Source organism: Copadichromis virginalis, linkage group LG7, assembly GCF_057382275.1.
Source record: "Copadichromis virginalis isolate Kocher_CV1m ecotype Utaka linkage group LG7, C_Virginalis_male_GT1.1, whole genome shotgun sequence".
In the NCBI taxonomy this organism is placed as follows: Eukaryota; Metazoa; Chordata; class Actinopteri; order Cichliformes; family Cichlidae; genus Copadichromis; species Copadichromis virginalis.
This window is the reverse complement of record NC_140624.1, coordinates 63,887,731-63,915,106: the sequence shown is the minus strand read 5'-3', so window position 1 is coordinate 63,915,106 and position 27,376 is coordinate 63,887,731. Positions and strand designations below refer to the sequence as shown.

At 41.2% G+C, this 27,376-nt stretch overlaps 2 protein-coding genes across 3 annotated transcripts in view; both read right to left on the bottom strand.

The window, feature by feature from the left end:
* The window catches only part of hipk3a (homeodomain interacting protein kinase 3a), a 31,464-nt gene extending 16,620 nt beyond the window's left edge, over window positions 1-14,844 (bottom strand). Inside the window, exons 1-4 of the mRNA XM_085464729.1 lie at window positions 14,448-14,844; window positions 9,917-10,953; window positions 9,522-9,713; window positions 9,182-9,363 (exon numbers count right to left, since the gene is read on the bottom strand). Coding sequence (XP_085320855.1) covers window positions 9,182-9,363; window positions 9,522-9,713; window positions 9,917-10,951 — 1,409 coding nt within the window. The 5' untranslated portion in view covers window positions 10,952-10,953; window positions 14,448-14,844. The remainder of the gene's footprint in view (window positions 1-9,181; window positions 9,364-9,521; window positions 9,714-9,916; window positions 10,954-14,447) is intronic.
* A 2,249-nt stretch (window positions 14,845-17,093) lies between these two features.
* On the bottom strand, window positions 17,094-27,295 carry tcp11l1 (t-complex 11, testis-specific-like 1). Of its 2 annotated transcripts, none has more exons than XM_085464728.1 (10): window positions 26,622-27,295; window positions 25,538-25,687; window positions 23,510-23,642; window positions 23,312-23,432; window positions 22,997-23,217; window positions 22,587-22,723; window positions 21,156-21,325; window positions 20,870-21,051; window positions 19,186-19,358; window positions 17,094-19,083 (listed from the first exon to the last, which is right to left on the bottom strand). In XM_085464728.1, exons 2-10 carry the CDS (start codon window positions 25,677-25,679, stop codon window positions 18,860-18,862), a joined length of 1,503 nt encoding a protein of 500 aa, XP_085320854.1. In that variant the 5' UTR covers window positions 25,680-25,687; window positions 26,622-27,295; the 3' UTR covers window positions 17,094-18,859. The 2 variants fall into 2 exon arrangements, with proteins under 2 accessions (XP_085320854.1, XP_085320853.1); XM_085464727.1 differs by lacking the exon at window positions 26,622-27,295 and adding an exon at window positions 26,052-26,363.
* Window positions 27,296-27,376: the final 81 nt, after the last annotated feature.

Sequence of the window (27,376 nt, the reverse complement as noted above, 5' to 3'; positions counted from 1 at the left end):
AAGTTCAGTTACGCAACACCAAAAAGAGCCTTGGGGTAGATGGCCTCAAACATTTACAGAACAGTCCTGTAGCAGGGAATAAGACGGTGATTGTGGGTTTCCTTGTTCTAAACATGCTTGAAGTGGTTGATTTTATCTGACAAACCAAAAACCAACCATTTTTCAAACAAACAGAAAGGCTAATAAAATACTTTTAAAATCTTTACTAAAATAATGAATTAAAAAATGATTCATACTTATTAAAACAACAAATAAAAATAGATACATAATGTCCCTTGTTGAGAAACTGCAGTCATAAAATAAGACAATGCTGCTGGAGATTACAACCAGTGTATTATTCTGATGTAGGAAGAGGAAACAGTGGTTCTTGTTTTAACTGTCATCACACCCATGTGCTTCTGCTGTTTCCTTAAAGTCAAGAACAGATCACACGGCAGCAACTCAATGCATTTGGACACGTACACACAGTCAAGTTTAAACTGAGCACCAGAAAGGGGAAGAAAGCAGAGTTTAGTGACACTGAACGTAGCAGTGTCCCACAGCTGGTCTACTGGGATTTCCCCCAACACAGCCATCTCTAAGCTTTACAGAGAATGGTCTGAGAAGGACCCAGAAAAATGCTTTGTTATTAATCAACAGAGAAAAACTTCCAGACGGTTTCATGCTGATAGGAGGACAACAGTAACTTAAATAATCACTTGTGAAAATGTTGAATCAGATGGGCTACAATTTGTATGAACTCACCAAAAACATTGCTTTGTCTCCTGAAATCGTAATTTTTGCTGCAACATCTGCACAAGCAACATGAGAGTGTGGTGCCATCCTGCTTTGTATCAACAGGTCAGTCCAGTGGTGGTGTAATGCTGTGAAGGTTATTTTCTTAGCACACTTTGGGCCCTTTAGTACCAACTGAGCATGTGCAAATGTGTAAATGTCTACTTGGGTATTGTTGGAAACTATGTCAACAACATAACCATCTTCTGATGGCTACTTCCAGCAGGATAATATGCCACGTCACACAGTTCAAATTGGTTTCTTGAACATAACAATGAGTTCACTGTACTCTAATGCCATCCACAGTCACCAGATCTCAATCCAATAGAGCACCTTTGGGATGTGGCGGAACAGGAGGTTCTCATTATAAATGTGCAACAGACAAATCGTCACCAACAACAGCTTGTTCAAACCATGCCACAAAAAACAAAACAAAAACAAAAAAAACAAAATCAAGGCAGTCCTGAAGGTAAAAGGGCATCTGTAAAGGTACCAGTAAGTAACTGAAAAGTCTTCGGTGACTGTGTCTATTCTTAGCTGCTATTAAATCTAGAGTCAGTAGTAATGATTTACAGTAATTATAAACTACCCAAGTGTTGATGCTCAAATGGTATGGTAAATGGGAAAGACTCCACTACACCTGAAAGTGATTCCTCGAGGCTGACATTTTGAAACGGAAGAGTCAATCTCTCTAGTTTAGACAGTACAGCCCATGTTGGTAAGCTTCAACTGCACTTAAATTTTAGTCAGTATTAAGACCACTCATTTTGTCACTTTATCTAAGGAAGATACAAGATGCTATTCTCCACCAACTACACAAGCAAAAACTCAGTTCAGCTGTGCATTACAGGCCTATAGCAAAAATAAACAGTCCACATGCATATGGTCAAGGGAGAGATGGAGACACAAAAATAAACCTGAAGAGAGGAGTGTGTATGTGCACATGCATGTGTTGTTGTTGCCCCCCAGAGCAATAGCGGCAGCCTTCCAGATCTATAAAAGCTCATCACACAACACACAGCTGACACTCCCGCACACACACGCACACACCCACACCCACAGGTGTTTGGCAGGCAAACCAGGTTCCAGAACTAACTAGTCTCACTAGAAAGCAGCAGCTACGACACGAATAAACAGTGCATACAGTATGGCAACACACTGCTGCGGTGTTCAGAGAACAGAAATAACTATGGACACACACACACACACACACACTCACTCTCTCTGGACACGTGTTTAATTGATGTTGATGTGATGGGACTTGGTACAGGACACGTGAACCCTGTGCTTGAACAAACTGCAAGCAGAGCTGATTCATCATGATTACATATCAAACAACGGCAGCATTTCATGTTGCAGGAAACACGTCAACCAGAGCAGCAACATTTGAAGCATGTCTTTGCTTTCTGTTGCATTTTCAAAATGTTTGTAACAATTCCTTAAGACTAACTGATCTTTGCTTCTAATTTGTAAAAAAATAAAATAAAAAACCCAAACAAACAAACTTGTAAGTAATATGAAGGCGACTCAATGAGTTCTCAGGCCACACCTTTACAAACATGGATGCATGCCTGTCATTCATTTGTGACAACAACTAACACATGCTAACAGATTTTTGCTACTTCCTCCTTCCATCAAGCATCTACGAGGCCATATTTGTGATACATGCACACGCACACTTAAGGCCATACTACTCACACAGTTGCTTTATCCTACCTAGTGACAATATGTACACAATTTCTGCACAAATGTGTGGATTGGTGGGGAGGAAATTACCCGACGCTGGTCAGATCTTGGACTAAAAAAAGTTGGCTCAAACAAAACTGGCAATGAGGTGATCTGTGGCCAATCCAGTACACTGTGTACTACACCAAATGTCAGCAGCACAGAGGTTGCTAGAGGGAAAGCTAATGCAGTGTAAAATAAGCAAATGAGCAAAGTGACAGCAGCTTTGAGGCATTTCACTTTAGCTACACCAAGTTTTTATTTGTATTTTGTAGGAGTTTTTTAAACTGTAAAACTGCAGCCAAATAAGTTGACATGACTGACTGGTACTCGACATAAGCAGATATCATCAGCCATGGTAAAGGTGTGGTGACTTTATGGCAGACTACATTACAGGATTAGTAAGGAGGAACAACTAACAAATAAAATGACAATTATATTATTTAGTCATCCAGATCAGCCTCAGATATATTGAATATCGTCTCAATGGCAGCTACCTGACATTTATTCACCTGTTCACATGATTACATTTCACTGCTTTGTAGAATGTAACCACTATCATTGTTTTACTTCATTAGCATTTAAACACCACAATAATTTTCACTTAGATTTTGTTTATTATCTACACAAACTGCATTTGTATGCGGCTGATTATTATAACATTCACACTAACACAGTAGCCAGTGTTTATAATAATATCAATAGCCATAACAACAAAACTGATCTTATTAGCTTATTAGAAATATAGTGTAACAGTTTAATTGTGTTTAAGTGTAGCTCTGGACACACCAGTTTCAGATTTTTGTACAAACAGCTGCTTCACCACACAGTAGCATAAATAATCCATCTGGAGTCCCCAGAAAAATCAATAAGCTTGCCACACAGACACACAGCTACGCAGATTAGGTGTGTGTACTATCATATCATATAATACAATACAGGTGTACAATTTTACGTGATAAAAAACTGACATATCATGAAATCAGTGTTATAGAGATGCCGTGTGTTTACATTCCCTAGTATCCACAGAATGTGATAAGCCCAGGCATGTCAAAACGATGATTTAATACTGAAAAAGGCAGCTACTTAGACAACCTCTAACAAAGCACAGTACGTTGCAAAATATGCAAGAAAGCCGTTACTGCTAAAGGAAGACACAACAAATTAGTTTCAACGAAGACTAGAGATGCTGGCACCTGGTGATGCGAAACCCAAAAGTAAAGAAATCACTTAAAGCATTGCTGGAGTTGGCAGTCCATATAACAGGAAGTGGAAACGGTGGACGGAAATGACTGGTTATGTGGTGGCAAAGGCAGGGCTTTAAGCAGCTAGTTAAAAATCCCAACTCAAGATTCCCAGGTACAAAATGTTTTTTAGGTTCAGTTTTATTATGTGACAATATTGAGCAGGCTGCATAAGAGCTACAAAGTTAAGTTAGTTACTTAACAGTAACTAAGTCAGTTAAGTACGTTTGTTTTTATTTCTATAGCATCAGAAGTAGGGCTGCACGATTAATCGTTAGAAAATCGCGATCTCGATTCATACGTATGTGCGATCTCATTTCCAAATGACAACGATTTAAAAAAAAAAAACCACAAAAAAAAAAAACAACCAAAAAAAATAAATAAATAAAAAAAATTTAAAAAAAAGACGACGACGATTGTACCGCATTTTGATCCGGGATGTAATCTGCATGAAAACAAGCGCTCACTCTTCCTGCTCAACAAATGACAAGGGCGGAGCCTTATACCACGTGATACAGAAGCTGTGCGATGCTAAAATTAGCAGGGAAAAAACAACGGAGAGCACGTCAGGGATGACGAGAAAGTGACAGGAGAAAATCCGTCCCGGTCAACCACCCAAACATCAATAACGGGAACCTTATACAGCGCTTCCCTATACACGTCGAACTCCCGCAGGCACAAAGAAATTACGGAGGCTATCACTTATCACCTGACCAAAGATATGGCTCCCATCAACACTGTGCAAAACGAGGGATTTAGGAAAATGATCAACACCCTAGACAAACGCTACACAGTGCCGTCCCGCAACTATTTTTTTTGTTGTTGCACTACCTGCTCTATACACGCAGTGTCGAGCAACGGTGGAGACGGAATTTCAAGCAGTACAACATTTTGCGGCAACAACAAAACGTGAGATATTTGTTGTTTTTATGTTTATTTATTGTTTTTATGTTCAGTCTCAACTGTTACGAAGTTGATGTGCAGTTAATAAGTGCAATAAATATTTATACTGGAAAAGAAAATCGTGAGAGAATCGTGATCTCAACTCTAAGCAAAAAAATCGTGATTCTCATTTTATGCAAAATCGTGCAGCCCTAATCAGAAGTATCATCACAAAATTCCTTCAAATATCTTAATACAACTTTGAGTCTATGCTACACAATCCTAACGCAGATGTGTGTACACATAAGCACATACACACAAAAACAAGCGCACACAGGTGAAAAAGGGGTCAGTATATAAAAAGAGAAGTGCAGGTAAATTAGGAACCAGCAAACAAGAGACAGGGAATGTATTTAATGTTTTATCATATACATACACTTAATGTGAGTATCATATATTATTCACTCAAAGTACAAGAAACGTATCATGGAATCAGGTATGGACTTCACTGGCAGGTTTCCCTGCAGACTAAATGTCAGTTAGGAAACATGATACCAAACATGGTTACAACTGATTTCCACAGTTTTACTTCCACAGAGAACGGCAAATAAAAAAAACCCAACAACAACAACAAAAAAGTCATCTTCTAGCCCTACTTTGTAAAACTGTGCCAACGTGGGTTAGGCAGCAACTTAACTCAACATATGGGTACTGCATTTTGAAAAGAAGCTCAAGATCTGCCTAGGACTCTGTCAAATTAGACCTCGACAAAGACACATCTGAATATCTACATGTACAAGATGTACGACACTAGGCGCCAAAGTAAAACATCACTTCAGTGGCAAAGACATCACACCTAGCTTAAGGAAGGCTACACACCCTGCCCCGATCTGCAACTGTGTTAAGATGATAGCAGTCTTTACTTCTACCTGAGCTGCTTAGCTGAATTATTCACATAGCCCAATGCTCCATTTTCACTGTGGGAGGTGGTTTTACGTCAACAACCCCCACAGCACAGAACAGTCACCTCAGCAGGCCCTGCTGTGTCATGCTACTATGGCAACATCACATAAGCACATGATGAGCACAAAGGTTTCAGCTACAACTTTCTAGTTACAGAGCAAGGCTTAGGGGAAATCAATAAAGTTCAAGTTCATACCATCACCCTCTCAACTCAAGCACGGTGCTCACTACCAGATAAACCCAAACTATGTTGACATATTGCGCCTTTGACGCCGACAGTGAAAGATGAAATAAAATGTACACACTCACAAATTATGTAAAATGGATGTGATAATCTTTATAAGAATATAATTTCCGATCCTATAAAGTCTATCCAACTTGAATGCATATTCCTTTACAGGCTTTTGAACATGCAAACAGGAGGATCAAAAAACCCAACCTTTAATTACTGGACATGCTACCACTTGAACCACAGATTACCCAGTGAGTCATAAGTTTTTGTTTAATTACCAACGCAATTAGCAGCAGCATCCAAAAGGAAGTTCACCGTAAATTTACACAAACATTGCTAATAACGGCCCAATATAATATCTCAAATCACACAAAAGGCCCTAACTTTACATTTAAGAAAATGTACTTATACAAGCAGTTATGGCTATGCTATTTGTCTGCCCTCACTTTGACATTAGGTGATATGTGAATGCCTTGAAACTAAGTTCTTTTCAGTGAGTGTCTAATGTGATTTATGGTCAGTGCTCTCAAGACTAGAACTAGACAAAACACCAATCTGTTCATTTTTTTGTGGATAAATATAGACTCTTTGTCATGCCAGTAAACACCAGGAACAAAACATTCATACTGGGCCTCATTAAAATGACCTCAGTTTTACTGCCATTTTCAGGGTTTCTTTGTGTTTTAAAAATCTGAATTCTCATCAAAGCCACACTGTTGGCAATGCCATTATCCATGGTGCTGGAAAATCCAGGGAAAACCCAAAAACATTAAGCAAAAAAGCAGAAAAAAGAAAAATCCATCCAACCACTGTGGTGAGGCTGTATCTATTAAGAGCTTCGCTATGGTAACAATACAGCACAGGCATTATGTAACATGAGCATGGGAGATGATACACTATATCCTTCAAACCACTCTCCACATAACCTCACTTACAAACAACGTAACACTCGCACAGAGTGAGCTGACTCATTGAACTGGGTCTTGTATAACAGCAATAAGAAGCAACAGCTACTTTCATCTGCTCCACACGTATAGGAAACAAAATGCACTGCAAAATATTATTATGACATCTCAGTTTGAATACAGACAATTCCCCCAACCAAGCTTACATACATGCTTACCAGTGCACACTGCACGTGCAGTACCAGCTATCATCATGGCTAAGCCAACTCCTCCTCACACAAACCCACAATGGAAAGCAGGTGGGATATACAGCAAGAGAAGAAAGCCATGAAGTACTGGTTTATTTAAAAATAAGACTGTGTCTGGAGTCAGCATATTCTTTCAGCCATACACCACCAGCTAAGATAAAGGTCAAGTTAAAAGGTACAAAATCTCAACATACAAACGTTGAATACTCAGCAAAGCCCCTCTGTGACATTCATGTGGCATTATTGTCAGGCATGTTAGGGCACATTTTATATCCAGGCTCAACAGCTGTTCTATAGACAGGGGCACCACATAGGAACACACCCAGACACACACAGGAATGTCTGAATGTTTTTTCCTGGATCTAAATGTGGGTTTTCACATACCACATTCTTCACTGGCCTGAGTGACCTCTCTGAAATCCACCAGCAGCCCATTTTAACTGCACTATGATCTCACTTTTGCTGCTTCGAGATGAAACACACACACACACACACACACACACACACACACACACACACACACGTTCTCCACAGTTAAACAGGTCAAATGAGGAGCAAATCCTTTATGTTATGTAACAGCTGTAGCTCCACACTAAACCTCAGCTCTGGTAGAGGAGGGGGCTGGGGAGTGGCTAGATTTATCTAAAATAGAGAAGTTGCACAAAGCTATTGGTGGAATGTTTGTGCTCTAAGGCTCAGTTTTACATTTACACAAGTTTCTTCACCTCAGGAAACCCAGACTTATGTATCCCCATTTCAACACCACTACCAGAAACACTTTTGAAATAACTGATAATGTGCTACGTTCCTTACAGGGCAATAAAATCAGAACTGCAGAGAGTGTACTGTTGGGTGTGTGTGCTCCATTAGCTGCTGGCATACCCCTTATCCCAGCAGCCTCTGAAGAATTGCACAATGAAGAGTTTGCAACAGTTCACCCGACCCAAATGACCTGCTTGCTGAAACTTGCTAGTCGGAGCTGTGATGAATAAAATTGCCAGCGTTCTGTCCCGTGATTAGCAAAAAGCAAATACTTTTGCTTTGGAAACAAGCTTGGATATCATTATACGTATCACAAACAAGCCTACGAGTCCACAATGAGACGGCTATATACCAAAGAGAGACAAGGTTGTTTTTTTTAGTCGACCTTGTGGTCTACTTTGTTTTTAAGTACAGAAAGTCCTAAATTTATTGTGTCATAATGCGAGCATGTAAGCTTACAGCTTAACAATGTAATTAAGTTCTACATTTCAGTTCAACAATGCGTCCTGAGGTTGGGAAAGCTGTTTCATAAGCACGTTCTTGCTTTCACAGAGGCCAGAAAGACAAGCCAAATATTTCATGACGCTGTTCCTCATATAAACATTTCAGTTCCTCTGCACATTATGCAAGATCAGCCAAGTTAAGGGCGTGATGCACTGAGAACTACTCAGATGTACATCCAGGCATGTACATAAAAAATGCATACAAATACAGAAGGGGGAAAAAACAGCTCCCAAGACATGTCAATGAACTCCCAATGAGAGTGTGCAGGTTGTTACAGACCACGTCATTTTACATAACAGAGAAGGCCTAAACACACAATGCTCAGGCAAGACCTCACTAAGCCCTGTGAGAAACGGGGAGAAACACACAAACAACCATTACCCATGGGAATAAGTCAAATCACTGTGCTAGCATGTTATGAAGACAAATACCATGACATTTCACCTCGTGACATATCTGATCTTCCTAAAAATATTCTACCATGTGAAGCTTATTCTGAACACTTTGTACTACTGGAAACCAGCTGGGTTCAGTCTGATGCATGCACTGATTGGTTTTTTTAAACATATTTAGGGGCCTTTTTGACAAATGTGAGTCCTATTCAAAATTTTTAAAAGCCCATAATTACAGTAAAACTAAAACTTTAATTGTCACATTACAGGAAATAAAAATGTTTACCATAAACATTTATCTCAAAATTAAACATCATGCTTCTCTTATGATATGGTAGCTGATAACGCTGCATTAAAACTACAGGGAGTAGTGAAGGCTGCATTCTGATCTACAATAACAAAGCAAGTTTACACAGCAAATTATTTTAGAACAGCTTCAAAATGTCTTTCAAAGTATGAACAGGAATGCCTATCATATCACGCCACACCCACTGGTGAATGACTCCCATGAGTCTTGAAGAATGATTCAGAATTGAGTGAAAGCACTCACCTGTAGTATCTGGACTGCAGATAAGTGGAGCAGACAGCCTTGGAGACATGGCTGGCTGAGCCAAAATCAATGACTTTGACTCTGTAGGGCTGTCTGGAGGGGTCAACCAGCATGATGTTCTCTGGCTTCAGGTCAGCGTGAATCAAACCCAAAGACTTGAGCTTCTTTAGGGCTGTTGCCACCTGCAGGAATTAACACAAATACAAAATATGATTCAAAATGGTGCTCTGCATTTTTTTTAGCCCATTAAAAACTAGGTGTGTCAGCTCTAAAAGCATCATCATACAATATGTCCTGTATCTTATGTGTTTCTATGGCAGAAAAGAAAAGTTTGTTTTACCTGCTGCAGAATAGGCCTGATGATTTTGAGTGGCAGTGGGCTGAACTTGTTCTGTTTAAGAAAGTCATACAGATTTTGCTCCAACATCTCAAACACCAGGCAGGTGTGGCTGCGGTGCTGGAAGCACTCCAAAGCACGCACCACATTGTGCTCCTCTGCATTCTCACTGCTCAACCGTGCCAATATCTCAACCTGGAACAAAAGGAAATAACATAGGCTCAGACTATCAGCTGTTAAAAGATTATGGGAGAGAGAGGAAAAAAAGGCAAATTGAACCGTTTCTGTTGTTCGGTTTTGGTGTGATGCTGCAACAAAACTGTGGGCATGCACAGAGTAACACAGCAGCAGATTTCAGCTAACACACTAACAACAGACAGTAATTCACAGTTCCTCACCTCAATCTGTCCCTGACGTGCATAAGACGGATGGTTCTTCAGTATTTTAACAGCCACCACTTCACTCGTTCCCCTCTTCCAACACTTTACCACCTGGCCAAAGGTGCCACGACCCAGAAACTCCAAAACCTCGTAGCTGTTCTTCTGGGAACACAGAACCTCATGCTGAACTAACTGGTAGTCACCATCTCCTGACCCAGCTCTAGTCACTGTAGCTCCAGCCACTGCCTCGTTACTGCCATTTGGCCTGATTTCAGATCCATCCACCCTGATTCCAATGTCTGTCACACCTTCCACCCTGTTGTGTTGAGCAGGCATCCCTCCACCTCCTAATCTGACAGTGTCTGCAAAGTTCCCAGTGTTGGTTTGCAACATGGCCACCGGAGGAGGAAGTGAAGGCAGAGCAGATACCTCCTCCACTATCTGCATGGTTCCGACACAGTTGTTTCCCTGCAGTTGTTCTCCACTTTCACCTGTCTTCTTTTCACATTTCTGGATGGCAGCTGTGTCTAAAAGTTTGGTGTATCCTCCTGGCCTCGGTACTCTTCTGTTTCTACCACCGTCCTCTTGCGTTCTGATACAGGCCCTACTCAGCAGCCCACAGTCCAGGCCTCCTCCTGCTGGAGTACCACCACTGTCCCTATAAGGCCTCACTTCCTGTGGGCCTCTGCCTCTGCTCTGGCAAAGAGACTGCTGATCCTGGGTCCGAGTTGGACCTTCTCCTAGGTTCTCTTCACTCTGTATTCCTGCAGTCTGCAATGCCCACAGCCCCCCTTCTCCGAGCTGTATTCCTGCGTGCAGTCTCCCTGAATCAGCCCCGACTGAGGATGGGACAACGTTGTTGGGATATGCAATACCGTAGTTGACTCCGATCACATAGGTTTTGGGTGGTGGTCGGTGCTGAAAGGCTCTGCTGGTGTTATTACTGCGGTGGGCTTCACCTATATGTCTGCTGGTACCACTACTGCTGGTTCCTAAGGCACTTGTTTGAGCTGAGTGCATCTGTGATGGGTAGACCAAGACTTGTGAGGCCATACCTAAAGAACAGAAACACAAGCCACATTAATCATTTAAAGCATGGCAAAACAAACTCACACCAAAATGCTACATTCAAAAAAAAGTAAAGAGTAGAACCAAAGTTTTTTCTTCTCCTTCACCATTCTCTCGAGCCAAGATTTTAAACAAAAAGAAAAAAAAAATACCAAAGGACACCAGAGCAAATACACATTAACTCATCATTTCACCATTACAGGAAAGGGGAACTGGCCTCCTGTAATGAGAGATGGGGGAAGCCCGCTGCATCTCTGGCCTGTCTCTGCATGCTATACTCAAGGGTCAGTTTCACACAAGCAGAACCACACTGCAAGCAGTACTGGAGGGGAAAATAATCCACCATAAAGGCACGATGAGTTATCAACCAGTGACATTTTACAAATATGGCAATGATACTGAAGTAACAGTGCTTATTTAGATTAGCATCAAAACCAAAATCAGAAGTAACACCATCTGTAAGAGAGGACGCTGAACTGTAGTAGCTACTGCTTTACTTTATGGCCTTTGCAATGCTGTAGTCCAAATGATCTAACAACGATTCTTTGATTAAGGCACACCTCACTCCCAAATCCTAGAAGCATATTAGATCAAAACACGCATTAAAGAAACTTACACAATCTTCATGTCAAGCACTCACTTTTCTATTCAGTGCTTTCTACTTTAGGTAGTTGTCTATTACTGATGTTCATGTATTAATGGAAACATTTGTTCAGCATACAATGTGATCTATGCTGTAAAAATGTAAGAGTTCACATTTCTAAAGTCAGAACACTGTGGTAGCACACCAGGCGTATACTAGCTAAAGTGTGATAACATGGTTAGAAACCAATGTGACACAATGTGGGGGTCATGATAACTGTGTATTGATAGTATTAAAGTATTAAATATTCATGTCATGCCTATAGCACAAATAGGCTTTCTCAAACTGTTTTTATGCTTTTGTAGAGTTACAGTTAGACTCATCACCTCCATCCACTCGGATTTCAATTTTAATTTCCCAAAACAAACGACAACAAACACATTCAGTTATAGAGCCAACTAAAAGAATACAGACTTTTTTTCTTAAAGATTTTGTACAGATATCTTTTTTGGTGTGTTTCTTTTTTACCAAAATAATTGTGGAGTGAAAATTTAATACTGTGATAGCCCTGGAGCACAATCTACAATGTTTATTAATGTTAGATGCTTTGTTGAATTGGATTACATGTTTTAAATCACAAATGACACTGACGTTATAGACCAAGGTTTAGGCCAGTTTTCTCAGCTGACAGTTCAAATCAAATTCAAATTAGATGTAGGCCTATTCAAACAACATGGATGTGTATTCAATGTTCACAAAAAGACAGAAAGGCAGTATAATTTTATGGAAATCTAAAGCATAAATTTTACTGATGGTTTTTATTGGGTAACTGAATTTATAAGAGATGGGGTATGGGCAGGAGGCTTTTTTGGGGGGAAAAAAAAAAAACTTTCAGCAAAGTGTAATTCAAGTTGTCTTGATAGGATTAGGACTGTTCCATGACCACTGGGCTCTGACCAGCCAGTATCAGGTTTCTTTTAGACTAGATCAGGTGAGCAAGGACTAACTGGTGGAGAAGTGGAATAAGAAGAGGGTCTCACCACACTGAGTGGGGTTGAAATCAACCAGGTAAGACTACTGTGGCTTGATCCGTTTTTATATCTGAAAACAAACAGCAATCTTTTAATTAATCCTTTATTTTCTCTTCCAAACTGAAAAAGTACCTAATGCCCCCAAAGCTGAACAAGGACTTTTGTTAACCCTTAAACTCTTTTAAGTGAGCAATGTCCATCTGTCCCACAAAACAGTTAAATCATTGACTAGAGTGGACACATTAGGCCGAATTATTAATTATTCAGACCTTAATGAAGCACTGCTGGCATTACTCACATCTCCCTGGAAGTTAGGAATATACAAACAAAGGAAAGTGATTATGCAGCCAAAGAACAAACATGCTTGATTTAGTTTTACACCAAATAGGATATGATTAGAGAACAGTGTTAGCCATTGTGTAACATACATATTTTAACATCCCATTGTCTAATGCTACACACTACTATAAAATATTTGCCTTCATTTATTCTTTTCCTGCAACTTTCCTTTCATTGCAGCAAGTCTGTACACCGCGATAACAGGCATAGGCAAAGGCTGCAGCCATACTTCCTGAATGCCCGTGTTTGGCTGGGTTACATTGGGACTCAAGTGATTCCAGTTTGACGCTCATGAAGCCGGCTGCGTTAAGCACAAAATTTCATTCCAAGTGCCAATGCAGGTTGAGACAAGCAGAGGGGTGTGCCTCAAAGTCAACATTAAAATAAAACACACCTCTTATTACCAGCAGGGCTGATGTGTTTCACTAGACAAACTGCTGATGGACAGTAACACTTGCAACCACACTTTTCTCTCTCAATATAGATCTGTATTCAGACTCTGGTTAACAACAATATTACTCAGAGCAGAAATGAGCTGGCAAATAGCTGTGGAGTGTGGCTGTAATTAAAATTCTTGCTGACATCATTGTAGTCTAAAACCAAACCCATATTTTTCCACTGCCTCCCTCACCGCTACCTTTCTTCATTCAACAACTACAGCAGCAAATTTAGCAAACACTAAAAATAATCTGATGGTGCTACAGGAAAAAAAAAAAAAAAAAAAAAGGCGACACCACCATATGGCTGATGCCAACATCTCCACCTTCCTACGCTTGCCAATATGTCATTCCAGTCTCTGGGGGCCACCGACACAGCCAGTGCTGCTCTGCCTTCTCACTGCCAGGCTTAGGTAGCCTGATATCCCCACAGGATGACGAGACCCAAGCCTGAAATAGAGAGCCACGACACACACAAGTGTTTGCGTGTTTGTATGTGCTCACGGGTCCAGCTAGCGTCCACCCCACAGTTTGTTACTGATCAATCTAGAGAGGCATGTTAGCACACGGGGAGGGTGATGTGTGCCTGGCTGTGTGTGTGTGTGTGTGTGTGTACGTGTTTGGGGGATGGGCAACACCAGCCGAGACACCTGTTGGAACTTATAAACTGACAGGCAGCAAAGTAATTTACTCAAACTCACTCAAAAATACAAGTGCGAACTTTTACAGGTGTTATATCTTTACTAAGGGACAAAAATGTGTCAAATAAAGTCGTTTTTTCAGTACATAACTTTTTCAAGTTAGCATAAGTTAACAAAATGCATAGCTAAAGTTACTTAAAAATGAACACACATGAAAGGGCACACTAAAACCACACACCTGAATAGCTACCGTGTGCCCTAGCTCTAATTAAGCACGTTTTTATCGCCAACAGTTTCCAGCTACAGGGGACAAATCGAAGTTAGCAGCTGTTAGCAAACAAGCTAGCCATGAGCGAAGTACTGTCAACGTTAAAGGGACATATGAAACAAACACCAGCGCAGCACACAAAGTCCATTTGACGCCCAGCCTTGCCAGATAAGGTGACATACCTTCAACAAAACCAGTAAATCGTATCGCCCAGGGTGTGAAAGAGCTGGCTAGCAACGAGGACCCGCACCACAGTCGATTCCTGCAACGGTGCTGCTCCTGCTGCTGCTGCCATCTTGTTCAACGACGAGGACACACCGAGCGACTTTTCGCACATTTGAAGCACTAAATAACGCAAATAACTATCTATTACGAGAGCCCGACGTGACCCATGCTTTCCACAGCCGTCTCGGGTTGCGCCGAACGTCACTCTTGTGCCTGCTTAGGACAAGGAATCCGTGTTTCTAAACTTTTGCATGTTAATACGCCTCGTCCCCCACGGAGATAGCTGCTGGCGGGCGGCTAGCTGTTGCTGCTGGTTCGGTAGCTTGTTGCTTCTCCGCATGTGTGGAATGTTGGGGAGGGCAGAGGGAGGGGACAGTAAAATAATAACAGTGCTGTCTCCATGAAACACTGACTGAGCTGCAACGTTTGATTTCTGTTTAGATGTGCCAGAATTAAAACTTGTTTTTAACAATCTGTTAATTTCATCATCTTTTGAACTTTATTACAGTACTATGAATTTGTATCCACTCCAAAAAAAGATGCTTTGTTTTTACACGCATGGCTTCATCAGCCCCCATGTTCACCACAAGTCAGTTGATAATGTTTATACTTCTTTTAGCTCATTCTAGCTCACTGTGCTGGCATGATCCCCATGTTTAAATAAAACACTCTCTAGCTGAGCTGTGACAAAGAAAATGGCACAAAGGACAGTCGGTGGCATGTAATAATACACCAACACAGGAGTACTGGTTGCTTCTGGTTCTCTGGTCCTAAATTAAAGTTGCCTTTTGTGTTAGCGGTGATCAGCTGAAGCTTCTGTGTGCTGCTATTTTTGAGTCTTTTTAGGGAATCAAACAGAATCACTCATCGGTAATAACTGGATTGCACACCAAAGTGATAAACACAACACTCAAAGATGTTTAATTGTTGTTTAATTCTTAAATAAAATGTAAATTCAAATGTTTTGTTTTCTTCTCCATCACATCCACAGTTAGTATGCATACAGCTGGGGGAATCAGATCACATGTATATTGATGCAGAATAATTGAAAGCAATAATTGCAAGTGTCATTTTGCACATTACTTCATAATACTTTGCTGAATGTAGCCATCATATTAGGTACACCTGTTCAACTGCAAATATATAAGCCAAATAGCATTGCATTGTAGCAACCTGCTTTTCAAGCTGAGCATCTGAATGGCAAAGAAAGGTGATTTATTAAGTGACATGGATGTGGGTGCCAGAGGGGCTGGTCTCAGTATTTCAAAAACTGCTTATCTACTGAGATTTTCCCACACAGCCATCTCTAGGGTTTTTGGAGAACGGTCCAAAAAAGGGAAAATATCCACTAAGCAGGAGTTCTGTGAGCAAAAATACCTTGTTGATGTCAGAGGTCAGAGGAGAATGGCCAGAGTGCTTCAAGCTGATAGGATGGCAACAGGAACTCAAATAACCAAGCCATGCAGAACAGCGTCTCTGAATGCACAACAGTCCAGCCTTGAGACAGATGTGCCACAACAGCAGAAGTCCACACTGGGTGCCACATCTATCAGATAGGAGCAAGAAACAGAGGCTACAATTTGCACAAGCTCAACAAAATTGTAGTTTCATTTTATGCTGTGACGTTCAGATGGTAGGGTCTGGATTTGGCGTAAACAGTATGAAAACAAATGTTTTTGACTAACTTTTAGAATATTTGAATTTAATTCAAATATTACATGAACTCTTTGGGAATGTCAGCCTTTTTCTTTCGTTATTCCTTCCTCTTGAAAGGTTTAAAAGCAACTGTAAAATCTAAAATCATAGTGTATAATTTTAGATATGAAGATTGTTTTTAATACATGGCTGAAAATCCTTTGCAGTCAATGACTGCTTGAAAGTGCACCACCTCCCTTGATATGTTATGCCAGGCCTGCACTTCTGTTAAAACCCTTAAATTAAAGCTGAAAATTTAAAAAAATTATAATTGTCCAATAACGTTCAGAGCTTACTCTATGTAGATTTAGTAGTAATTAAGATTACGGACAAAATGGCAGCCAGGCAGTCATAATATAAGTGAAACAAGTTAGCTATTGGATTAGCCAAAACACACCCCAGTGCAGTTCAGGACAAGACAATGCATGTTAGCGTTACAACAGTGCGAACTTAGTCAGCTCTAAAGCATTCAAAGTGCATGCTCCCATCATGCTGTTGCACTTATTTCTTGGTTTCTTTGTAGGCATGTTCAAAAACATTAAAATAGTGGTCATAATTGCCAACAAAACTTAATTCAAACACACGCTGTTTTGAAGAATAAGTACAAGTCTCCCTCTGGTTATAAATTGCTCTTATGCAAGTATTTGATCGCACGCTTTTTATTGCACAAACGCAACGCCTTGTACTGGTTTTTAAATTTGAGATCTGGCGCCACCTACCGCTATATAAGTGTATTGCATGCAAGCAGCCTAGCGATACACAGAAGAATGCACCAAATCTTATTGGAGTTAATAATGAGAGCTCTATTATAAAATCTTTAAACGTTTTATTTCCCTCACAGTGTTTTTGATGAACGCAATCAAGCTCTTTGATGTGAAGATGGATTCAAAAATAAACACAGACTGCTGTGTGGGACGTAACGCTTTATTGTCATGTTCAACGAACATTCAAAGTGTAGTCAGTGTGATCAGTCAGAGTGTTATTCATTTGGGGAATGGCTGACGTCATTCTGCCTGAAGGAGTGAAACAGTGTTACAACCAGCTGTGTGGTAAGTTGTAAAATATGCACGAGAAAAGCCAAACCCCAACGAGAAGTGCTTGTTAAAATGAAATGTTCCAGCTTCTTAAAAACAATCAAAAAATCAATACGTAAACATCAGTTAAATTAAAATAGTTCGAGTTGGTCAACAACACAAGTCCCTTGGTAAAAATTACAGTACAACATATAATGCAGGTTATTTTCATTTTATCTAATATGCTGGAAACTATCTCACTTACTGCGGGTACAAAAAGTCTGCACACCATTATTTCCAACAGATAAACGGATCCTTTTCTTTTTCTGTGAGCAGGTATAGAAGAGATTCAGATCATCTTTTTGTTTGTTGGTTTTTTAAGTCCAACCTTCATCATTAAAGGAAACTAATTTACTTTATAGTGAAGAATTTGTTTAGCTGGGTTATTGTACATATTTCTGAAGCTACTGCAAGGAGTCCCCTGTCTGTTTAAAAAAAATCCACTAGTACTTACAGATGCATGAACTAAATGCTGCAAAAAGATTAAGGTGTATAGTTTTTGTACCCTCTGTATTCTCTTTCAGTTCCAGTGTAAAAGACAGCATGCAGGCATTTGCTGTCTTGCTCATTCTTTCGCTTGTGTGAGCTACACAACTTCTTAGAGTGCCAGTTAAACGGTGCCACGAGCAGTAAGTTAAAAAAACGTAACGTACTGATGCTTTCTAAATACTTTAAGGCTTTTACCCATCACATATCTCACTGAAGGGATCAGCTTTGTCAACTCATCAAGGAGCTCTCTGCCAGTGTTTTAGAAGAGCTCCACCTCACCTGTCAGGAGCTAACAGGAAGGAGCATTCAGGCAGATTCACTAAAACACTTTCCCCCACCCCCACAAATTCGTTTTAAAAATACTCAGTGACTTGTTTATCCTGAGTAAACAGATTCCTTTTCAAATATACTTAAATGACCCTTTCTAAGTAGAGATTGTGGCTCTTTTTTGATAAATGTAATAAAGCAAACACATCTGTGAAATACCATAACATCTCCTGGCAGCTCCTGACAGGCGGGGGCAGCACTGGAGCTTGTTGGATGTTGGGGGGAATTTCCTAAATTAGGAAAAAGGATTGTGTAAGAACAGGAGACCTGGGGGTTCAATTGTAAAGTCGGCAGTTTAATTTGCTGGTAATGACAGCAGCTAACTTCTTTCAGATCCTATATCTTCCTACTTTGGGACACTTTTATGATACATACGCTGACACTTTATCTTCCTGAATTCTTTCTTTAATTGAATATTGCGCAAACTAAGTCATAAGGACTCTACCACGTATGGTAAAGATGCAGAATACCCCAAAATATTAGTTCTGGGTATTAAACTGTTCCGAATGATACCCTGCCATGCTATAATACTGAATACAGGCTCATCCAAGACAGCTGCTAATAGGTCACAAATATGAGGTTTGACATTTTTCCAAGCTAACAACTTTGTGGATTAATGTAACTGAGATGTGAGTCTATTTTCTAATCGACTTGGTTTAAGGTGCATACTTCTCTGGGCACCTCCCGTGACTGTTTTCTTTCAATCTTAACCGTTACTAGTGAGAGGAAACCGCAAAAAAATCACAGACTGCTCTCCACATTTCTCTTCTCCCTCCCTGCAGAGTTTATGTGTCTGTGCCGGGACTCTCTCCTGGTGCCAGTATTTTCTGCAGGGTCTTTTGATAGAATGGGGAGAAGACCAGCTTGTTGTAGTTGACAAGGCGACTGAAGTGAACAGCAAGCTCTTTTAGCTCCTTGCTGACTGGAGCCAGACCTCCTGGCAGAGGAGGAGGGGTCTTATGTTGGCTGGACTCCAGGGAAGCCAGAAGGTAGTTGTGAACCCGAGATTCTGAGAGGAGAGAAGAGAGTTTAACTGTCGCTGACAAACACCTTCACTGAACTGTGCACCGCTGGTGTTGCCTCTAAGGAAGTAAGAAGTAAGTGCTCTTACCCATCAGCATGCGGACTGTGTTGTCTGGTTGGATGGCGGCGGAGATTTGCCCCTTCAGAGCGCTCTTTCGGTCAGCTGAGAATGGAGAGTAGCCATGCTGGCTTAGACACTGACTCAGCTCAACACACAGTTTCTCCCCAATGGTTGCCAAGACCTCCTGTGCACTAAATGAACTTAGGACAGATCACAAAAAAAAGCTTTAGTTTTATAACAATACAAGTTGTTAAGTTAATAAGCTTCACAACAAAAGCCAAGCTTTATGCATCTTCTATCCATAGTTTTCAGTCATGTAACTAACTCGCTACCCTAGTGTGCAAAACCTTACTCCATTATGATGGCTAACAGTGGACAGTCGGTAGTATTGTGGGACAAAAGTGCTTTTTTACCCATCTGTCTTGAGCTAAAACTTCTTGGATTTTTTTTTTCATTGGAGAAAAGCTACAACCTTTAATATATAATAAACTTATTTTACTGATACAATTAACTTTACAAAAAAAAGCTGTATGTAATCAGTACTTCATAGCCATCTATCAAACACTGTCTCAAAAAAATTGTAACTGCTTTGGCCTCTTGTTCTCATGTTCACAAATTAAGCCAATTTAGAATAAATGGCGTGGCTGTAGCTCAGGTGGCAGAGCAGGTCAGCCACTAATCAGGTCGGTGGTTCGATCCCAGGCTGCCTCCTGGCTGCATGCCAAATATCCTTGGGCAAGATACTAACCCAGGGGTGGGCTCAGTCCACGAGGGCCGGTGTCCCTGCAGGTTTTAGATCTCACCTTGGGTCCACACACCTGAATCACATGATTAGTTCATTACCAGGCCTCTGGAGAACTTCAGGACATGTTGAGGAGCTAATTTAGCCATTTAAATCAGCTGTGTTGGTTCAAGGACACATCTAAAACCTGCAGGGACACCGGCCCTCGTGAGATTGCCCACCCCTGTACTAACCCCATGTTTGCCTACTGGTGGTGGTCAGAGGGCCGGTGTCCGGCAGCCTCGCCTCTGTCAGTGTGCCCCAGGGCAGCTGTGGCTACAATGTAGCTTGCCATCACCAGTGTGTGAATGGGTGTGTGGCTGAAAGTAGTATAAAGCGCTTTGGGGTCCTTAGGGACTAAGTAAAGCGCTATTCAAATACAGGCCATTTACCATTTAAATAGTTAGTACAAAGCACATCTTTTAAAACTGTTGGAAAACACACAAACTCCACAGAAAGGTTCCAGTTGACCAGAAAAAAATAAACAAAAACCCCCTTAACATAGTGACAGCAAAGTCCAAAAAAGTTGTCCAGAAATTAGTGGTCCATCTTTCATATACAATTCGTGGAAACAACACTACTCTTGTCTAAATGAGGCTAAACTAGTCACATCACCACATCTGTGAAACTGATGGAATCTACAGTGTCTCTCTTTATTTTTGCTGAATTCAGATCAGGCACATTGCAGAATATGTCAGCATGGGACCTTTCCAGAGAAAGTTACCTTGAAATTCAAACTAATCCTAAGTCGTTCAATTTACGCATTAATGCAAGTCAAATTAAATCCACTCTGGCTCAGTCATATTTGTCCACCTTTGTTTATTCACATAGAGAATAATTAGTGCTTGAGGAAGTGAACTGAAAGAAATGAAGGCAAATTTGGCCACTGTAGCTTTAAATATAAAAAAATATATATATCTTTGTGCTTACGGTGTATGCATGTCTGCAAGCAAGACGTTAACAGTGTTTTTGAGGGTCTCCATCAGTCCTGGCAGGCCTGAGATGGCCTCCCCAGTTGTAGTGTAGACAATGAGCAGCACAGAGGAGAGAAGAACCAGCTGTTCAGCCTCCTGCTGCATCTCCTGGAATCGAACCTGATCCATCAACACCGTCTGTAGATAAAAGCAGAGGAGAATTTAAGGATGAAGAGTACAACACAAGAAGTGAAATCTAAACAAGCACTGAGATACAATGAACCAGGATTTATTGGGTTTACCTCCGGGAAGGGGTCTGAGTCGTGGTCCCACCTGAGCAGGCGAAGATAGGCATGATTATGAACACTGAGGGGGTGGAGTGAAGAATCAGATGCAGCACCACCTGTTGCTGCTGAGTCTTGCAGGCTTTTTACTGTATCCTCAAGCCATTTCTCAGTGAAGTCTAAGGCATCTGAAGGAGAAACGATCATTGTTATTATTCAGTATAATAATAGCAGTACTAGTCAGCGGTATTACATCATTATAGAATATAATACAGGAGTCTATAACCAAGATTTTTTCAGTTTTCTGTATTGTTAAATGTAAAAGGTTCAGACTACACTAGACAGAAGGGCAAACATACAAATATTTTGAGTAGAGCAGAGATGCACAGTGGTATAAGATGAATTATTAAGTCTATGTGTAAACACTGCATCAAATCAAAGCTGTTGCGTGCTGCTGAAATTCACCTGATTTTCAAAAAGTATAACAAAGAAGTGGCATTCACACAGGAGTGACTACACCCCTGTACATCACATGCTTTTTAAAAGCATTCAATCATTGTGTAACTTATAACTGCAGTATTCGTGGGTTGACAGATTGAGTATTTCCCTTTTGTAAAAAATAAAAACTAAATACGTTAATAAAGCAAACAGTCAAATTTGAAGATGTTTGGTTACAGAAAAATGCAATTTTGTATCCTTTCTGATCTTTGGATATCTCACAAACAGCAATGAGCAATTAGAAAACAATGGACGCCACAAACTGCATATATAAAACACGCATATAGCTGTCACAATGTTGGCTTGTGAAGTCAGATTGCAAAGCCTCAAGCGTTTGTTCAGGTTTTGGCATCCAGATGTCAAGACCCCCGCTGCCTGATTCTGATGAGGAGCATAATTAATAAAATAAAGATTATGTTGTATTTGATATAACTGGAACCTGGATGTTGAGCTGATACAGTCCTGAGTCACAGAGCAAGAAAACTGAGGGCCATACTCCAACAGAAATCCACATAACTAGTCTTTTTGAGTCACCCTTTGCTGGCCAATAAAAAGAATACAACCTCAGTGGAAAGTCTGACTTTGCTTCACTTTTCACATCTGGAAGCTACATCCATGTTTTATACAGTCTGTAGTACATCTTATTAGAGCTGCAGCTCCTACAGTCATGTTCTGAATGACAAATGAGCAACTGTTTCAGTCTTGCTACAGAGGTAATCAGTGGGTATCACAGTACTCAAGATGGTGCAAAGGACATTGCACAATGTTAACGTCTACAAATCTACCAGCTAATGAGAGATATGTTTTGGGGTTGTGTATTTCATATTGCAGGTGATTAGTCTGAATACAGTAGAATTAGACACTGCGGGTTGTGTGCTATTTAAATAATCATATGTAATGTTTAAAGCTAATAATGCTCATAACAGTAAATATGAAAGTTGTATCCCTTACTTGGTTGTTTCTCCAAAAACTCCTGGAACTTGTTCCTCTCATATTCAACAGACTGTTGCATCAGATGTGGTCTGATGCTGCTCAGGGCAAAGTTAGCCATGTCCACCTTCATCAGGTCCAGCACTGAAAATATGGCCCTAAAACATGACAGATGGAAAAAATGGGCAAACTCTAAGCACTGATGATGAAATATACACATTTCATGACAAGCCAAACTTTTAATTCAGTCTTGGTAAGTCTGGATCTGTACTAAGAAGTTGTTAATAGCGCTTTGAGCTATAATCAAAGAACAGTCGCTCTTATACAAGCTGAGAGCTGCATGGTCTGATGGGAATGAAATTACACAATCTAAAAATAAACCACAGCCTGGAACATGCAGAGCTAATGATGACCTGTCTTCCATGGCTTACTTGAGCAGAGGCACAACTTCAGTGATCTGCTTCAGCTTCTGGATGTCCTCGTCTCTGCTGGGGGCGCAAAGTGAGCCCATCATCCACACAATGAACTGGGACAGACGACCGATGTCAAGAGCTCCATTTTCAGCTTGCTGCTGGATCAGGGGCAAATCCAAAACCTCCTCAATCTGAGAGCGCAGACGACCGTGGCCTGGTAGCAAGAAAGACAGCAGTGTCTAAAAGAGGGGAGACGAGAGGTTAAAAGAGGTTGGTTAAATCTAGAGAAGGATGATTGAAGAATACGAATGAATGCAGGCTTCAGCATCTCACCTCTTTGATCTCAGCCAGAAGTTTGATGGCGTGTTCATATGACGGTGGATCCTCCTTCAGCTGGGCTTCCAAACAATCCCAGAATGCTTTGTGCATGATCTCCTTCACTCTGCGCTCCAAACTGTTCCAGAACAACACGCATGCTTTTATATCTGCAGCAAGAAAGAACTCACACTGAGGAAAAGATCCAGTCCTCACCTTCCTTCAGGAAGCTCCGCGGGTTTGATTTGAAAAGCCTGGTTCACCATTATTTCATGAGCCAAAGCCATGTTGGTGACTCCTTTAGCTGTCTCCATCAGTTCCTCCACAGAGACAAACCTGGGTGGGCTGGCTAGAAAGAGAAAATGTATATATTTGTACACAATTACACGTCATTCTTTCAAAAGATAAAGTTTCCTTCATCTGGAGAACACACTAGATATAAACTCATTTACTGAGCGCATTATCTCTCACTTCCAAATGGATTTAGTGTGAATGTTTTACAAGCAGGCAACACTAAGTGCAATAAGCGTTGATCTCCTCAATTCATCAGTCAGAGTCTAAACAAAGCTCTCTGTTCAGCAGCACACCTGCCTTTAAGCAAAGCCTCTGTTGTTGTGGCTCACGGCCATGAGCAAAAACAAAAAGTCACAATGTTCCACTCTCGTGAAGTCATCATCTGCACAAATCTAAATCTGGGAATAAACACATGAGAACATTTTCTACATCAGAACTGACAAAGTTAATCTTTTTCCGTCTTATACAAGTCCAAGCTGTTTTTAAGTGGACAACACTGTGTCACATATTTAGTAGTACTCATGTGGATATATGGCTTTGGAGGAGTATTTTGTTTTGAGGTTTTTTTTACATTTTCGAGGGCTAGCATCCTCCACAGCTGGAGCTAGAATTGATGTTTGGACTTTCCAGACCCCTTTGCAAGGTTTTTAATGTACACCGTGTCACAGTTTACTGTGTTCAGCACACAAACCAAATGATATTACCTGCCAAGCATCTTAGAAAACATGGCATTTTAATACAGAACGCACAACAACAAGGCAAAGTAGTCACTGGCAGTGACTGCAAGAGCCAAGTTGGTCAAAACAAGCAAGCAACACAGACAAGAAGATTTTATCTGCCAACGCTTGAAGGCATGTGCCTGTGAACTGAAGCATTCATGGTCTGACTCCTGTGGTCAAAAACAGGGCAAAGATCACATGTTTGAACAGAAGAACTGAGCTGTTCTCACAGCATGCAAGAAGAAGGGGTCCGAGCCCAACTCCAGCCAGACTGCTAAACCATCTGTGCTGCCTCTTTCAGGACATATTCTCACATGTATGTAGAAGGTCTCACAGCCAACATGTTTATGGATGACCTACCCTCAGAAACACAGGCCTGCAGGGGAAGCAAAGGCCTGAAATGACAGTGAGCAGCAGGAACCAGTAAATCTTTTTTGAAAACGTACTTTTAGGTAGAGGTGGGCGGATCGATCCAAATATCAATAGTATCGACACCAACGCTGGTATCGGTATCAGAGCAATACTAGAGTGACAGGGTCGATAAATGTATGTATATATACTTTTTTAATGAAAGAATACACCTCAAGCATGCACTATGAACAATGTCTGAACCTCTGTGTGTTGATTGTCACATCTATTTATAGCCTATATAGCACATTCAACCAACAGAAGCTGACCCAAAGTGCTTTACGGGTGGGCACATTTATATTCCGGGTTTCAAAGTACATGAAAAGCTGAATAGTGTTTTTTGTTGTAATTACTAATTATTGCAGTACGTAATCACAATCACAGTAAATCACAGTGATTTAGTGGTCAACAAATGTGTTCAAAATGAGTAAATTAATGATGATACATCTCATAAATCACGACACACTGCTCGTCCCTAAATAAGGTGCCTTTACAGGTTTAAAAGTATCGGCATTGGTATCAGCATTTACTTGGTATCAGATGGATACCAAGATATGCAGTATGACACAGCACTACTTTCAAGGATGTGCTATTGTTCAGTTTTCATTTCAGTCACATGACAGGCTGTGACACATTTAATCCAGATCACATTCATGTGTTTAGCCAGTTTATTCAGTTGAATTAAAACAAAGTTTCACAGAAACTAACCAGGAAGTCTAACAAATCTGATGCTTTTACAAAGTCTCTGTTATACGATCATGATCTCATTAGTTAATGAGCAAGCCTGCAGACAGTACTGAACAGTTAAAATAAGCCTGATCACCTTGTGGAGTGTTGCCTCTGTGAGGACTCGGAGTGTTCGCCCGGACCCTCTTCCTAACCGTCTCCCCAGAAGCCCCCTGCCTCTGCTCCTCCTTCGACTCCTTGTCTCCTCCATCCTCCATGTGGTCTGCCTCCTTTGGCATTCTGGAGTCTGCAGGAAAACAGGTGACATGGAGATTTGAATGTGCAGGGATTTGAAATCTGAGAGTCTGCTTTTAAGAGCCCAATCACTATGATACAGCCAGGTCTTTGTAGAAGGGTGTATAGCAGGGCTACACCAGGAAGCAGTGGCTGTCACGTGAAAGGACCTCACTTAAGAGCACAAAGAAAAAGAGATGTGCAGATTTGTTTCTGTGGTGCTCAAATGATGACATCATCTGGACTGGTAAAGGATGAGAGAGGGGAGGGGGGGATCCGTGTGGCAGTGCGATGCTAAGACTGAGGAGGTGAAGTAAACAGAACAAAGCCTCATGGGTACTGTGGCTGTCCTCGCAGGCTTCGGTAACGGTACTAACCTTGTCCTCGGCAGCCCCGGGGGGAAGAGACGCGTCTGATGTGGAGCTCAACTTATCTAACGTTAGCTTTATAGTCAGCGTGAACGCCGCTTTCTGTTTAACAATAACAACACAACAACAAAGCTTTATGACACCGCTACTCCTTCATAACCCAGACACACGTTTATTCACAACTTCACCGCCGCCAGGCACCGCGCTCAGGAGAAGAAAGGCTTTGGTTTATCCTCGGAAACTCCAGCTTTTTTATTTACGTCGCAGCCCTCCTCTGACGGGTTGCCGCTAATCAAGAGACGCTTCCTGGATTGGGTGGGGCTAGCGTGACGTAACAGCCGAGCCCCCCCTCCCAAACGCACACACACACGGACACAGCGGCAGAAACGTTACATTTATTAGGGCCCGAGCACTGAGAGTGATGGGTGACATCTGCAACTCAAATTTCTCTAGGAAAGCTTTAAGGAGTTGGTCTTTGGTTACAGTGAAAAGTGTGAGTTTTTGTTAAGGGTGTGACCCCAGCAGTATTGATGAAGAAAAAAATTAGTATAAGTCAAAGAAATCCAGTCTGATCAGTACCAGAATTTTCAGGCGTGATGACAGACCTGCCCTGAACAGATTGATATGCCCATAGTTGGGTTGCGGTCACGTGGTTCTGATGACGTGCGGAGGCAGCGCGATTTTTGAGTGGAGGGCGGAAGTAAACATGGAGGACACTGTGGAGAGTCAGGAGAGCAGCTATTGTGCAACTTTAGACCCCGTTTCTCGGGAGAGATATAAACAGATAGTTAAAAAATATATCGGACGTGATCCGTATTCTTTGAAAATGTCCGAATACACCACAGAAGTAAAGGATTTGCCTACTATCGAGGCTGTGGATATCACCAACTACTTGGTCCTCCAGACTTCTTACTACACTAGGCAGCAAATGAAAGCTTTCAAGAGTCTGGAGGCGTACAATTTTTTTGTCAGCGGGTGGGTCCACAACCTTGGAACAAAACGTCTCCGTGATGGATACAGTTTGGTGTTTGCAAGGGTGAGTGTTTGTTCTTATATTGCTTTATCTTAAACACGCTAACAGTTAGCGGTAGCGGCTTTAACGTCAACAAACATGCCACATCCTTAGGACTTCGTTAGAGTGACAGTTGTTTGTTTCAAGGTAAACCATTCTCAGCGGTCTAACGAGACACCTCTGAAGACTTGGGTAATTGCAAAGGAGGATGGAGAAGTGATTGCAGCTCATTGCAATTGTATGGCAGAACTGATTCCGATCTGGGTTTTCGTTCGTAGCCGAGATTGACCGTCGGAGCCCAGTCCTCCGACTCTTCGTCATC